The 14776-nt window shown below is 45.3% G+C and overlaps 1 protein-coding gene across 2 annotated transcripts in view; it reads right to left on the reverse strand.

The window, feature by feature from the left end:
* MEGF6 (multiple EGF like domains 6) overlaps positions 1-14776 on the reverse strand; it is a 1305820-nt gene that overhangs the window by 104862 nt on the left and 1186182 nt on the right. For both annotated transcript variants that reach the window (XM_086921560.1, XM_086921561.1), the window contains one exon: positions 5252-5380. In XM_086921560.1, the coding sequence (XP_086777686.1) occupies positions 5252-5380 (129 nt within the window). The remainder of the gene's footprint in view (positions 1-5251; positions 5381-14776) is intronic.

A 14776-nucleotide genomic window follows, 5' to 3' on the forward strand; every position in this document is an offset into this window, starting at 1 on the left:
CCAGAGATTATACTCCTGAGAACATGCCTGCCTGTCCCAATCCAAACATGTCCAACTGTCTGAAGGAATAAGTGCAACACACTAGAACATACTTGGAACTACACCAAGCAGTAGCCTGACATACATAAAATATTACACTCATTGTGCTTCAAAATATGGCAACTTTGAATTCTTGAAGGAATGAAGTGTACAGCATAATATTTTCGGGAACTGGGTGCTTTGGCATCCAAGCTAGGAAGGTTTGGGATTTGGGCTCTGTCAATCTTTTCTCTAGTGTGGGGGAGGGAGAAGTTTTTATTTTTCCAACCCCACACCCCCACTTGAAATAAATTAGACCCTATAAACAATTTATAGAAATGTAAATTAAACTTAAAACAAAGTACTATTTAATCTTTAAAAGATGGACTCTGCCCTATGGGAGAGACACAGCTCCTTCAGTAATGAAGCATCTATCACGTTTAAAAAGGCTGTCGAGATCAGGCATTCTGTTTTCCAAGAGCAATTCCTACAGGGACCTGAAGCAATGTAATCTTAAGGGGAATCAGGCACGTCGAACGTTGTGCTAAGGTAGCTTTGAGGATACCAATGGTTCAAAATATTTCTGGGACAAGGAGGTTTTGGTATAAAAAAATACAATAAAAGCACAGAAAATTCATTCAAGAAAATGTATAAAAAGTTAAAATAGATATACGTAAAAATAAAAAAGTAGTTCCTTGTTGAAAGTTTTTTGTAATTTTTTTAATAGTCCTGCTTCATTTGAATATCATGTGAGGAGCTGCTGGTGTTTGATAGTGTTTGTTAATCCTTCTTTATGCTGATGAATTTGGGGTTTAACTGTTATTATTGATAATTTGTGAAAACGTTCAATCTTTTAAAATAAACTTTCAGCAACACCGCTGTTTATGGGGATTTTCAGTAGCTTTACTGTGTTTTGAGTAGTTTATTACATCTATGTTACATGTTATATCTGTGTTATATGTGATATCGACGTCCTAAAAGACTCTGGTTAACTCGACTTCTTTTTGTTATTTTCAGAACATCAGATGCACTTTGAGGTTTTGACCAGTGATTCGATTTTGAAGACTTTGAGCACTCTGACTTTTGTCATGATTTTTAGGTGCACTGTTCTTTCGGGGCCTTTGGGCCTCTCTGCCATGTCTGATGACTCTTTATCGCTCTCTACTTTTGATAATTTCAGTAGCGGCCTGTGTCAGGGAAATGTGGGTGAGCAGTATGGGGAGTGGGGCAGCGTGGTGGAGGGCAGCGCATGAGGGTGGCACCTCATTGGGGGGAAGTGGACAATAACAATACCAACGAAAAAAAGAACTTACCTGCCGCCTCATTGCTCTTCCAGCTCCATTGTAACACATGCTGAGGCTCCCAGACTCCCCTACGGCCAATCCAGACACTGCTCTCATGCTGCTGCCAGCATGAGAAAAGCACCGGGATTGCCCTGACCGCCTTGGAATTGCGGTCGCAGAGAGACTGGGAGCCTTTGCCTGCTGTCTCCAACCCCGCAACGCAGCTCGGGTTGGAGATAGCTCAGTGCGCATGACAGTTTGGCCGCCCTGAGACGGACGGCTAAACCAACACGCACACTGACAGCAGTGTCCACCAGTCAGTCGTCACGATGGATGACCCAGCTCCCAAGACGGCTCAATGAAAAAAAAATGATAATAATCCTGTTTTATTATCATTTTCTTTTTCCCAGATGTGCATCTGCTGGCAGGGGGGGGGGGTGCAGGGAAGTGAAATTCCTCCACCATAATGGTGTTGCCCCTGAATAATGTTGTTTTAGCCCTCCTGTATCTTTTTGATTTTACGTAACCTTTGTAATATATGACATTTTTGGATATTACAACTAATTTGTAATGACATTATGTTAGTGGTGCTAATTTAATTGTTTTTTGCAATTCTAAGTTTAATCTTTGGATTAATATTTTTAAATATGCTTGATGTCCTTGGATTTCTTCTTTATTTTGCAATTAAGGTGTACTACTATTTTTATTCATCCTTGTAAATGATGATTCAAAGCACCCGAGCTAGTGGTTGATGATTTTGAAGAGCACTGCGAGTAGTTTGATGATGTTGGGCTGTCCCGCTATTCGCTGATGAAATTAGGAAGCAGTTCTGTTTGGATCATTGGTGGTGCATATACTACGTCAGATGATTTAGGGGAGATTAGCTATTTTTATAATATTGGGCAGCATTGTTGCTGTATGATGATTCTGGACAGTCTCTCCATTCTTTCTGACTAGGCAGTGCTGATATGGTCTGGTGATTTTCAGATTACTTATTTTTATTAACTTGCATATTTCTGCTTCTTTTTTATTTAAAATACACACATGAAAACAATCTTAACTGGGAATTAAATAGAGCAAGGGGTATAGAAGGATGTCTTGTTTTTCAGTGCTACTTGACAAGCTGAGTCATAAGTCTTATGCATATTGCACAAATATGTTAATTTATGCGTTCTTTCTATGGAGCCTGGTGAATGCCATGTTATGAAATAGTGCATGTAATATGTGGGAAGTGTAAAGCTTCCGAACAACATAATGGTGCACTCATGATGTGGAATGATATCTGAGAAATTGAGGAGTCCCAAATTAAAAACTCTTAATAAGCCTCTTCCCATGGGAATATAGACAACAACAAAGGAGTGACTAGAAGAAGAAAATATTTACAAGTGAAGTGAAATGTGGAAAAACACAATTGTTTTTTATATTACCCTCACTCACCCAACTATTGGGTGACATGCTTCATCATTGGGTTTTTCACCGGGCAGGTAAAAGACCTAACCAGTGTGCTACGACACCTGCATCTGCAGTGGAGCTGGTTTATATAAAAACAGTGAGTAAGGTGAAAAAGTGAAAAAGGTAAAAGGTGCAAACGCTGATCCAAACCAGACTTTAATAAAGATCGGCGTGAGCATCTGGTTAAAAGGGGTGAGATGGATGATGTAGACCTTAAATTTGGGTCGTATCATCTATATCACAAGGTCGACATGTTTCTGCTTTGAGGGCCAACTTGGCCGAGCTTTCATCAGGACCAAAAGGAAACACACTGGGCGGTATGCACACTCTAAGGTGCACCCTAACCTCAGTGTACACGTTTAGTATTTCCAAACTCACGGTTCTCAGTACCGGTTTAAGCCTGGGAATTCCAGGTTATGAGGATATGAAATGGCGATGTTTCTCGCATCATGGGCCACAGTGGTGGGGGCTTTCTTCACATCGGAGAACACAGTGCTCCGATGACTCCCCGTGTGGAACCTAACGTGATCTCACCCACTGCCCGGACTGGAAGCCAGCCCCTGGAAGTAAAGAACATGCTGGTCAGACCACCCAAGTCTACTCACCACCTTACTACAAAAACTCCTCTGAAACACAATTCTCTCTGATAGAGGTGTGAACTGTACTCAAAGCAGAAAACCCCAAACTTGTGGTTGCTGCGGGGTTAGTCCGCACACCAGGCTTCGGCGCAATTTGTAATCTGGTTTGTCTGGCCCACCTTTGCTTATTCATTCAAGAGCTAAGGATGGTTAAGGCCAAATCCGCCTGGATCGCGATACATCTCAGCAAGATCAACATGTATCTGAGTCGAGGTCTGTGGTTCAGGAGTTGCTTCAAAAGTGCTCTCCATAATCTTGAATCCTGAGAATGTCCCTTCCTCGATGAAAGATTATAAACAAAATGCGCTGCACTGAATGGCTTAAAACTAGAGATTGCAAGGTTTTGGGCCACAGAATACAGGATTACGCAGAGGTATGCATAAATGACACTGTCTCTCTTTTAAGAGGCATTGATATGTTATGGAACCTCTAATAGACTCATATCGGAGTCAAGGTATGGGGGGTCGGCAGTATCCTTGACTTTGGGAGGGATTTAATGTGTGATGCATGCAAGAGAGTAGCCACAAAAATAAAATACCTCCACTTCGAACCATATCTCAAATGACAATAAGAGAGGAGTGCACTGACGAGTCCAGCAGTCATTCAGGGGATTGCTCCCCGTGACGGAATTCTGAAACGTTCTTCAGGCCCTCCAACCTTCATTCAGCCTTTTATTCCTTCTTTCCTTCCTCCTTTCATATTTCATTTTGCCCTTTATCCACTCTTCCATCTTCCGATCTCATTATCCTTCTTTTCTTTTGTTGCAGATTTATATAGCGCCGAACTTGACCCGAAGGTATTAGAGCGCTTTATATGAGAACCTGTTACGTTACACAAGGACACATTCATTTTTTTTTTGTGGGCATGGAGAGATTAAGTGATTTGCCCAGAATCACAGGAGGTGGACGCGACCCCGAGGTTCGAACCTTGGTTTTCCAGCTCCAAAGTTGACAGTCTAGCCATGAGACCACATCCTCTCCCATCATCTTTTATCCACAGGTCCCTCTCTGCATCTCTTTTCCCTTTCTTCCTTTCTCCATCTACGCATAGATGCACGCTACTGTTCGCCCTTCCCTCCATCCATACATTCATCGATCCAAACATCCAACCATCTTTCCTTCCTTTTTTAATCCATCCACTCTTCTCTTGGTCCATTCAACGTTCTCTTCATCCACTCTCCTCCATTCATTCTCCCAATTAATCTACTCTTCACTTTAGCCACTCTCTCCATCATTCCTTCTCTCCATCCATTGCTCAAATATCTCTGCATCCATCCATCTACTTATCCATCTCATCATCTTTCCACATTTGTGTCACCACTACCTCCATCCCTATTATGACCTCTTTTCATTTGTTCCTCTGCCCCACAGCTGCATCTTACTATCCTCTCACAATGGTATGTAGAAGCTTCTCTTTCGAAACCATCACTCACCAATCACAGGAAAAGGAGCTTTAAGCAAAATGATTAATGTTTTATGTTAATCAGAACTGTCCAACCCCCCCCCCCCCCCACCCCCCTCCAGCTGCTAAAGCGGGCGCTCATGATGCCCTTGGATGCATTGTTTTATTTATCTCATATACATTGCTAGGTTATTATGTTACACATTGCTGTTTTGAAATAGAGAAATAAAAAGACAAAATACAAATTAAACAAAATCAGTTGAAACATGAATTACATCGCAAAAGCTATTGATGGTCAGAAAAAGAAATGACTGCTGAGAATGTTGCTGAGAATAGGGCCACTTACCTCTTCCATCATGTTCTTACCAGAAGATAAAATCAGACAGCTTATTACTATGCTGACAACCCACATAAAGATGAACCTGTGACAAAATCATTGCAGACCGTGTTAGTACTCACATCGCTCGCAGAAAGACCCTCTCCACCCTGCCGTGCACGTGCAGGCTCCGCTCACATGATCACAAGCCGCCCCGTTATCGCACTGGCAGCGGTTCCTGCAGGTGGGCCCAAACCATCCTGCTGGACACCCTGAAAAAGAGATGAGAGAGAAATGAAAGGTTCCACCATTGTTATTGCTTTTTAAATCATGTTGGCTCCCGTTAATGGATGTTAATGATGCCAAAGAAACTATGGGCCTCATTAGGATTCCGGTGAATCCACATACTCCGGGCGGGGGGAAGCCACCACCGGCCCGGAGTATGCGGATTCACCGCGACAGACACACAAATGACCCCCAGCCAGATTAGGATGGCTGGGGGGTCATTTTTACGTCCGCCGCTTTTCCGCCGCGGTCGGAAGAAAAGCTCTAACATGGCTGGCGGTGTCTATCAGACACCGCCAGCCATATTAGGATTTGAATTTTGTAATGCCTTTCCGCGGCGGCAATGCCGCCACGAAAAGGCATACAGACTTTTCTTTGGGGACCTGTTGCGGGCCCCCCGGGAGAAGGGGGGGGTGCGGGTGCACATGGGGGGTACAATCAAGCTATCAATCAATCAAAGACATTTATAGAGCGCACTACTTACCCGTAGGGTCTCAAGGCGCTTGGGGGGGGGGGGGGTGCCGTCACTGCTCGAACAGCCAGGTCTTGAGCTTCTTCCTGAAGGAGAGGTGGTCTTGGGTCAGGCGCAGGTCGGGAGGGAGGGAGCTCCATGTCTTGGCGGCCAGGTAGGAGAAGGACCTTCCTCCTGTTGTCGCTCTGCGAATGCGTGGGACGGCGGCGAGGGCGTGGCTGGCTGATCGGAGGTGGCGTTTGGGAGCGTAGAAGTTGATTCGGTTGTTGAGGTAGCTCGGGCCTTGATCGTGTAGGGCTTTGTGTGCGTGGGTGAGGAGACGGAAGGTGATTCTTTTGTTGACGGGGAGCCAATGCAGGTCTCCCAGGTGTCCGGAGATGTGGCTGTTGCGTGGGATGTCGAGGATGAGTCTGGCTGAGGCGTTCTGGATCCGCTGAAGTCTCTTCTGGAGTTTGGCGGTGGTTCCGGCGTAGAGGGCGTTGCCGTAGTCCAGTCGGCTGGTGACGAGGGCCTGGGTGACTGTCTTCCTGGTCTCCATGGGGATCCACCAGAAGATCTTCCGTAGCATGCGCAGGATGTTGAAGCATGCCGAGGAGACGGCGTTGACTTGCCTGGTCATGGAGAGGGAGGAGTCCAGCATGAAGCCCAGGTTGCATGCGTGGCTAGTTGGTTTGGGCGCGGTGCCCAGGGCGGGGGGGTACCTATGGTACCCCCCTGCATTTGCATGCACAAAGCGGCAGGCACCGCGCGGTGCCTGCCGCTTTGTGCATGCAAATGCACTGATTGCATTTTTAACATTGCGGCGGTTGCTGCTTCAAGCAGCACCCGCCGCAATGTTAAACATACAGAATGTGACTGCCAGGGTGGCGGTCACATCCTAATTTGTACGGAGGGACCGCCGCTGCCCCTGCGGACGGTCCCTCCTCCTCTGGGGTGGTGGGCGGACGCAGGTCCGTCCGCCATCCTAATAGGGTCCTAAGTTTGTGTTAAATATGGTCTGTTGAGTTGGGGCTGCTCTACGCGTTTTATTACACTGTCTATGCCTCAACTGTGGTATTGACGGCTAGGAATGGGTGGTTTCAACCATCACTGCAATTTTGCTCCCGGTGTAAGACCTTTCAAGCTCAGCCTTTAAAACCAGGTTACATGATTGACTGATGACAAAGACCCTCAAAAAAGCAATTGCCTCGGTTACAGGCGACCATGATGATGGATCCTGTCAATGTATGAAAAGTTCGATGGATGGTACTGACAGGCACAATGACCGGCCATCAAACTTTTCAAACTTTTTTTGAAAAAAACAATTGGGAGTTTGTTTTTGACTAACAAACAATCTAATGCTCCCACATTCCGGGAGGTTGTTATTTTGTGTTTTTTCTGATCAAGGTTTTTCTTTTCCACCGCCCACCCTAAATAGCGCAGACGGTGTAAGGCCCTACTTCCAATGGCCCACTATCTCTTGGTTTATCGTAGAAGGTATTCCGTCGACAGAGCCAACGAGGGCTCTGTTACAGAATACTTATGGTCCACCCTACTCTAAATAGATTGTGCTGAACGTCAGCATCATGGACAGGGTACTCTGTCGCATTTGCAATAGACAACCCTGTCTGACAAACTCTAAATCAAGCTGGAGTCTTACTAACTCATCATTTACTAAATACCTGCCTATTGCTTCATATTCTAACTTTGATCTTCTTCTTTCTTCTTTGAAATATTAAAGCAAAACTATAGTTACCAATAAGGTGCTGGTAGAATCAAAGTCATTAGATAGGAACACCACACTTCGATGTTCCCATCTAATCTCTTTGTTGCTACAGGCTCCTTATTGGTAACTATAGTTTTGCTTTAATATGTCAAAGGAGAAAGAAGAAGATTTAACTCACAAGTGCAATTGAAAAAAACAAAATAGTGCAGAAGCTCAGTGTTTTTTAGCAGCCAGCCATTGGTGCAGGTGAACACTGGGGTTGCAAAATAACAAAGCTGCTTAGTTTTTATTCCACCACATCCTTCTTTCTTCCAGAGTCATACAGGAGGCCTGGGGTGGATTTAGAACTACGCAGCCTTTGTATCACATGCACAGACATTTAATTGCACCGGCTGCTGTTTTCAGAGCAGGGATTTGGACACAGGCACTCTTTCTTTCACAAATTAAGTACTGAACAGACAACTAATTAAGCAATTAGCATTTGAATGCCGAAACATGTACGATTCATGGGGATGGGGGCCTGAAGGTAAACTTATGCCTAAAGTATGCAACATGTTAGCCAGACGTCAACTGCTCTTGAAATAGACAGGCCACACTGTGGGATAGAAATTGCCTTTTCATGTTGTAGCATCCATTACCCCTTTGTTGTTCGTGTTCAACACATTTTTTAGTGTGCTTTGATAATTATCATATTTGGACTTAAACTGCTGATGTGTGTGACCGTCAGGAAATTATTAAATCTATCACTGAAATGTATCTCAATGGCCGAAATTTAGCCATTCATGGGAAAATGAGCCATAAGAATCCTTGAACACAATCTCGGAGTGCAGTCATCACACTCTTTCTATTGGCTGTCTTATGGAAGACATACTGTTTGCAGCAAATTGAGAAATCTCAAGTTGTCCCAGGGAAGTGCTAGTTAGTCGTCCAGCCATCTTGAGCATGTTACTTCCTGGTGCTTGTAGTTTTTACATCCCCAAAACTCTCGACTACAATTCTCAAGATTACAAGTGCCACAATTTAACGGGGAAAAAACTAGACTGGATGACTTTTATGCTATATATCCTTCCACAAGAAAGGACCAAACTTTCTACTTAACCGCATGCGCGCTAGCGGTTTTCCCGCTGCGCGCTGAAGATTCGAAATTCGCGGGTTACAAGGTCAGCTCGTCATGCGCGCAGCGCAGGTAACGCCCATGACGAGCTTGTCATCCGCACCGAAGGGGTTAACAAGTCACCCCTGTAGTAGTCCTACCAGAAATCTAGAGCTCTCATGTTGCCAGGTCCATGCTGAGGAGGTCACAAGTCTAGAAAAGTATGCAGGCAGCTGCACATAGGCTTTTTAAAAAGTCTTCTCCAGCTATGCTGCTCAGCATCCTCAAAGCTGTAATTAATTGCTAAAAACCATTGACTGAGACCATTTTTCATAAAGACGAGATTTACTGTCTTTGTCAATGCTTATTTAAAACGTTTTTGCACGAGAAATGGTGACTCGCTTGGTGAATCCCTATATTTTTTGCCATACTCCTTGGTTCAATCAACAAAAACTACTGGGTTTGGGCTCCCAACAGCACCGCTTGCCACAAGCTACTAACCAACAACCAGAATTGCATGTGCTGCTAACAATTTCACTCTCTTATTTTTAGTTTAAACATCTGAAAATGAAACAAATGTTTAAGTTGACCAAATGTGTCATTTATTTATTTTATTTTGAAGGAAAATTATTTTGTTTAAATCTGTGAAAAAATTTAAGTTTTTTTTATGCAAAATTTAAGACCTTATGTACAAAACCAAACAACATATATTCAGAATGGACAATTTTTACAAATGGAACGATTAGAGCCTTTAGACAACATATAAAACATACAATCAAGCCTAAAATATAAAACTGTGATATAAATTTCTTAACAGTTTTTGATGACACATAAATGTTTTCTGGCTTCTTTGTAAATCAAAGTGATTACATTGTTGAAATAATTCATATGTTTCCTTTTTCTGTTGTGTTTGTATATAATATGTAAATAGCGTGTTTGTGAGCTGTATGACTGATTGTATGTTTTATATGTTGTCTAAAGGCTCTAATCGTTCCATTTGTAAAAATTGTCCATTCTGAATATATGTTGTTTGGTTTTGTACATAAGGTCTTAAATTTTGCATAAAAAAACTTTAATTTTTTCACAGATTTAAACAAAATAATTTTCCTTCAAAATAAAATAAATAAATGACACATTTGGTCAACTTAAACATTTGTTTCATTTTCAGATGTTTAAACTAAAAATAAGAGAGTGAAATTGTTAGCAGCACATGCAATACTCCTTGGTTCAACATTACAAAGATCAACGTTTTGAATGCAACATTAATTGAACAGGCATAATAACAGAGAGAGGCAAATCCAGCTGGAATTGTTTAAATGTTTCAGTTGACCACAAAGCACCGAAGCACACACTCTGCTGTTTCTGTAGACTCCTTGATAAGAAAGTCAATGTATGAGTATGGGCAGATAATTTTCAAATTCTTCAGTTTATTCGCATCAAAATTCTGTATATGGCATGAACATTTTTCACTTTGGAGGCAGACGACCCGTGTTTCGTCCACAGGGCTTTTTCAAGGCCAGAGCAATGTCCAACCATCAATGTAGTGGACTGGTATACAAGAGAAAGCTGCTGCACTTGGTAGGTCTTATCAAATTTGTCAATTTATGGTAGTCACCAAGCAATCAAACAAAATTCAAAACCGTATTGACAACCATCCCAGCGGAAATAAATACCCGAATCAGATATGCCCCAAAGACGCCGACCAGTAATCGTGAAATGTAAATAGTCTATAACCAAATCAGGCACTTTATCCACACAGGACCATGATAAGCCAGACATGAGAAATGACCTGAAGATGCCAACAGCTGTATTTATTTGAGCTGGTATGGCTGTCAATACGGTTTTGAGGGTTGGTTTGATTGCTCGGCGACTACCATAAATTGACTTCTTGTTGGAAGGACCTACCAAGTGCAGTGGATTTCTCTTACATACCAATCCATTATTTTAGTGGTTGGACATTGCTTTATCCTTGAAAATGTTCTGTGGACAAAACACGCATCGGCTGCCTCCATGATGAAAACTATTCATGGCAAATACAGAATTTTTATATGAATAAACTGAAGATTTTGAAAATGATCGGCTCATACATTAATTTTCTAATCAAGGAGTATACACCAGAGTGTGTATTTCGGAGCTTTGTGGTCAACTTTTCTGGACTGTATACAGTACGGTATTTTGCACCCCTGGTGGCTGTGTGCCGTCCCTGTGTGAGCACCACTGGGAAAGGACTTTCCTTTGTTTTTCTTTTGATACTTGAAATTTTTATGAACTACCCTATACAATTGATTAAGGTAAGGTAAATGCTTTATTGTACAGTTAATAAAAACCATTACAAAATAGCTATTAATAATAAAAGAAAATGATCAGTTAAAGGAAAACAGTTAAAAAGGTCGGTCTAATACCATTAAAAATGGGACAATGATCATCCAGCAATATATACAGGTAAATTCTGTTTTAGATAAAAAATTGTGTGTATGTCCGAGCGCATGCTTTCGACAAGTGGGTTTTTCTATATCCTCCGCTCCCCTTCTGACCGGCTTCTCCCAGAGTGTTTGTGCTTCATGGGGAAGGTACTTTTAATGTTCTTGGTCAATATGGGTCTCTTACCTGGTCTGAGGACTGGAGGCGGATGATGTTATATAGGCGATGTCAATGTCCGCTTGTGCTCTCGTCATTTTAAGCCTGGTGTCTGCCAATCGTAGGTATTTTACCAGTCGGCAGGCCATTTGCACGTCGTCTCCTCTAAAACAGCTCAGGACTGCTTCTCTGCAAGACCTGATTCCTTTGTTTATAAACAAGGGTCTCAATAGGTTCTTCCGGTCTTGCTGCAGCTCTTTGCAGATGGTTATGAGATGTGTGATATTTTCCTCATGCATTCCGCACAGGCGGCATTTTGCTGGTTTTGATGGTCGCAGCCATGGGGCCGTGTGGCCCGCTGCTGGTAACACTCCTAGTCGTAGTTTTAAAAAGGATTCTTTTGTTGTTTTGGAGAAACTGTTCACTAGGTACGCCTGAGGATTAAGTTTGTTGTATGTTTGCACCGTCAGCCAGCCATGTGCTCTCTTGGCTAATGAGGCTTTGTCTTGCAAGAGGGATTCTTTCTTGACTATTTTATTAATAGTTTTTTTGAAACCTGACGGGCTCCCTTGAAGGTCCCATAGCTGCCTTGCCCCGAGATGATTGATGGCATCCTCCAGGAAATGTCTTGCAGGACAGTCATTTTTGCTTTGCAGATCTTTCCAGAGGAGAGCGTTAAGGGTATTTTCTTCTCCTCTGCTTATCTTGTGCCAGGTCTTAAGTTAAGTTCCCTTTCATGCAAGTTCTTCTTTGGTCAACCCAAATTCTAGGCGGATCTGAGCCGGTGAAGTGTATTTCGGAAGACTGAACATGATCCGCATTGCTTTTGAAACTACTCTGTTCAGGGTTCCCGTATCCCTCCCTCTCATTGCTTCACTTCCATATGTGATTGATGGAATCAGCTTGGCTTGAATCACTTGTAGGAGCGGAGCAAGGTTTGGGCCAACGATTTTGTTTTTGAGGTTCCTAAGTGATACTGCTATCATTAGGCCTCTCCTCTTGATCTCCTCCAGTTGTGGTTTGAAGCTACCCCTTTCGTCTATTGTCACTCCCAGGTAGCAATATTTGTTTGTGATTTCCAATTTGTTCAAGTCCAAGTACCATCTGAATGGTAGTTTTTGCTTGCGGTAATTAAGGGGCATGATTTTTGTTTTACTGTAGTTGATGCAGAGTTTATTAGCTTTAGAGTATTCCGCAGTGATGTTGAGGAGCCGCTGTAGCCCAATCTGGGTCCGACTGATCAACACCAGGTCGTCGGCGTAGAATAGGCAGGAAAGCTGTTTGCCCCCTAATTTTGGAGCGTGCGAATTGTTAGCGTTAAGTTTTGTACAAAGGTCGGCCATAAAGAGGTTAAATAGGGTTGGCGCTAACACACAGCCTTGTTTTACTCCTGTGTGGGTTTGAATTTTCTTAGTTAGGTACTCTCCAGGGCCTAGTTTGACCTGGACCCACGTGTCGCTGTGTAGGAGAATTAGTTGGTTCAGTAGATCATCTGGGATGTTCATTCTTTTCAATTTTTTCCACAAAAGATTTCTGTCTACCCGGTCGAATGCAGCACTATAGTCTACGAAGCAGAGGTACAAGGGATAGTTTTCCTCTTGGGCTGAGTCGATCAGTAGTGACAAGGCTAGGATGTTGGTAGATGTCCCCATGTTTTTCCTGAAGCCGGTTTGATTAAACGGGATTGTTGAGGTTGCTTCTGCCCATAGAATTAGTTCCTGAAGAACGCGCAGCGGTCACGCGCAGCGGGCGCGCCGATTGTGCGCCGAAGGCGCACCAAAGGTAAGCCCGTCTACGCCCGTCCGCGCCTGGACCGCGCCCAGTGCCAGGACCCCTGGCCCCCGAAGAGCCCGACCAACCCGCCTGACGTACTCCGCCGCCACCCTCACCGCACTCAACACCGGCCGACTCCCTGAATGCCACCAAGCCACACCACGACGCACCCACGGACCCTTCAGCTGCCACGCCTGCAAGTTCACCTGCACCCGGACCTGCCTCGCACCAGCACCCGCCAAGTCGAACGCCAGCAGCACCCACCTCAAGTGCATCCTGCTCAACACCCGCTCCGTCCACAGACACGCCATCGAACTCTGGAACCTCCTCGACACCACAGCCCCTGACGTTGCCTTCCTCACAGAGACCTGGATGAACGCCTCTTCAGCTCCAGACATCGCCATCGCTATCCCAGAGGGCTACAAGATCGTCCGGAGGGACCGCAACGCCAACCAGATGGGAGGAGGCATCGCCATCATCCACAGGAGCACCATCCGTCTCACGACCAGCACCGACAACACCCTGACCAGCGCCGAACACCTGCACTTCCAGATCCACACCAACCCGAACACCACCCTCAGAGGCACCCTGATCTACCGACCTCCGGGACCACGCACCCAATTCTGCGAGGACATCGCCGACTTCGTCAGCCCGCATGCCCTCCCCTCCGCTGACTACATCCTCCTGGGGGACCTCAACTTCCACCTGGAGAACAACAACGACCGCAACACCAGCACCCTGCTCGACAACCTCGCCAATCTTGGACTCAAGCAGCTGGTGTCCACCCCCACCCACCTCGCCGGACACACACTCGACGCAGTCTTCTCCGCCAGCACAGACATCAACTTCAGCCACGCCACAGAGCTTCAATGGACGGACCACAGCTGCGTCCACTTCTCCTTCAAGAGAACGACGACCCACCACCACCAGAATCAGTCCGCCCGCAGAAGCTGGAACAAGATCACAGCAGACCAGCTCGCCGCCTCCCTGAGCCAGCACCCTCCCGCCAGCTCAGCGAACCCCAGCCAGGCCGCCGACAACCTCACGAGGTGGATCAGCAACTGCGCGGACGAAGTCGCCCCGCTGAGAACCCCGCCCAGCAGATCCGGCAGCAAGAAAGCCCCGTGGTTCACCGACGAACTCAAGAGCTCCAAAAAGAACTGCCGAGCCCTCGAGAAAGTCTGGAAAAGGGATCCTACACCAGACAACAGGACCACCTTCAAGCTGGCCACCCGGAAGCACCACCAGCTGATCCGCGCCGCCAAGAAAACTGCGTTCAAGGACAGGTTGGACAACAACGCACACAACTGCAAGGAACTCTTCAACATCGTGAAAGAGCTCTCCAACCCCAGCGCAGGAAACAACGACATCACCCCATCGCAAGACCTCTGCAACTCCCTCGCTTCATACTTCCACAACAAGATCGCAGACATACACAACAGCTTCAACAACCAACCAACGAACACCAAGACCGAACAACCACCCCCCACCACCACCCTCCACGCCTGGACCCCGATCAGCACCGAAGACACCATCCGCACGATGAACTCCATCCACTCCGGATCACCGACTGACCCCTGCCCTCACCACATCTTCAACAAGGCTGACGCTGTCATCGCACCCCCACCTGCGAGACATCATCAACACATCCTTCGACACCGCCACCTTCCCTGAGAGCTGGAAGCACGCCGAACTCAGCGCTCTTCTCAAGAAACCCACAGCGGACCCCACCGAACTCAAGAACTACCGCCCCATCTCGCTCC

The sequence above is a fragment of the Lissotriton vulgaris genome, chromosome 5 (assembly GCF_964263255.1).
Source record: "Lissotriton vulgaris chromosome 5, aLisVul1.2, whole genome shotgun sequence".
NCBI lineage: Eukaryota > Metazoa > Chordata > Amphibia > Caudata > Salamandridae > Lissotriton > Lissotriton vulgaris.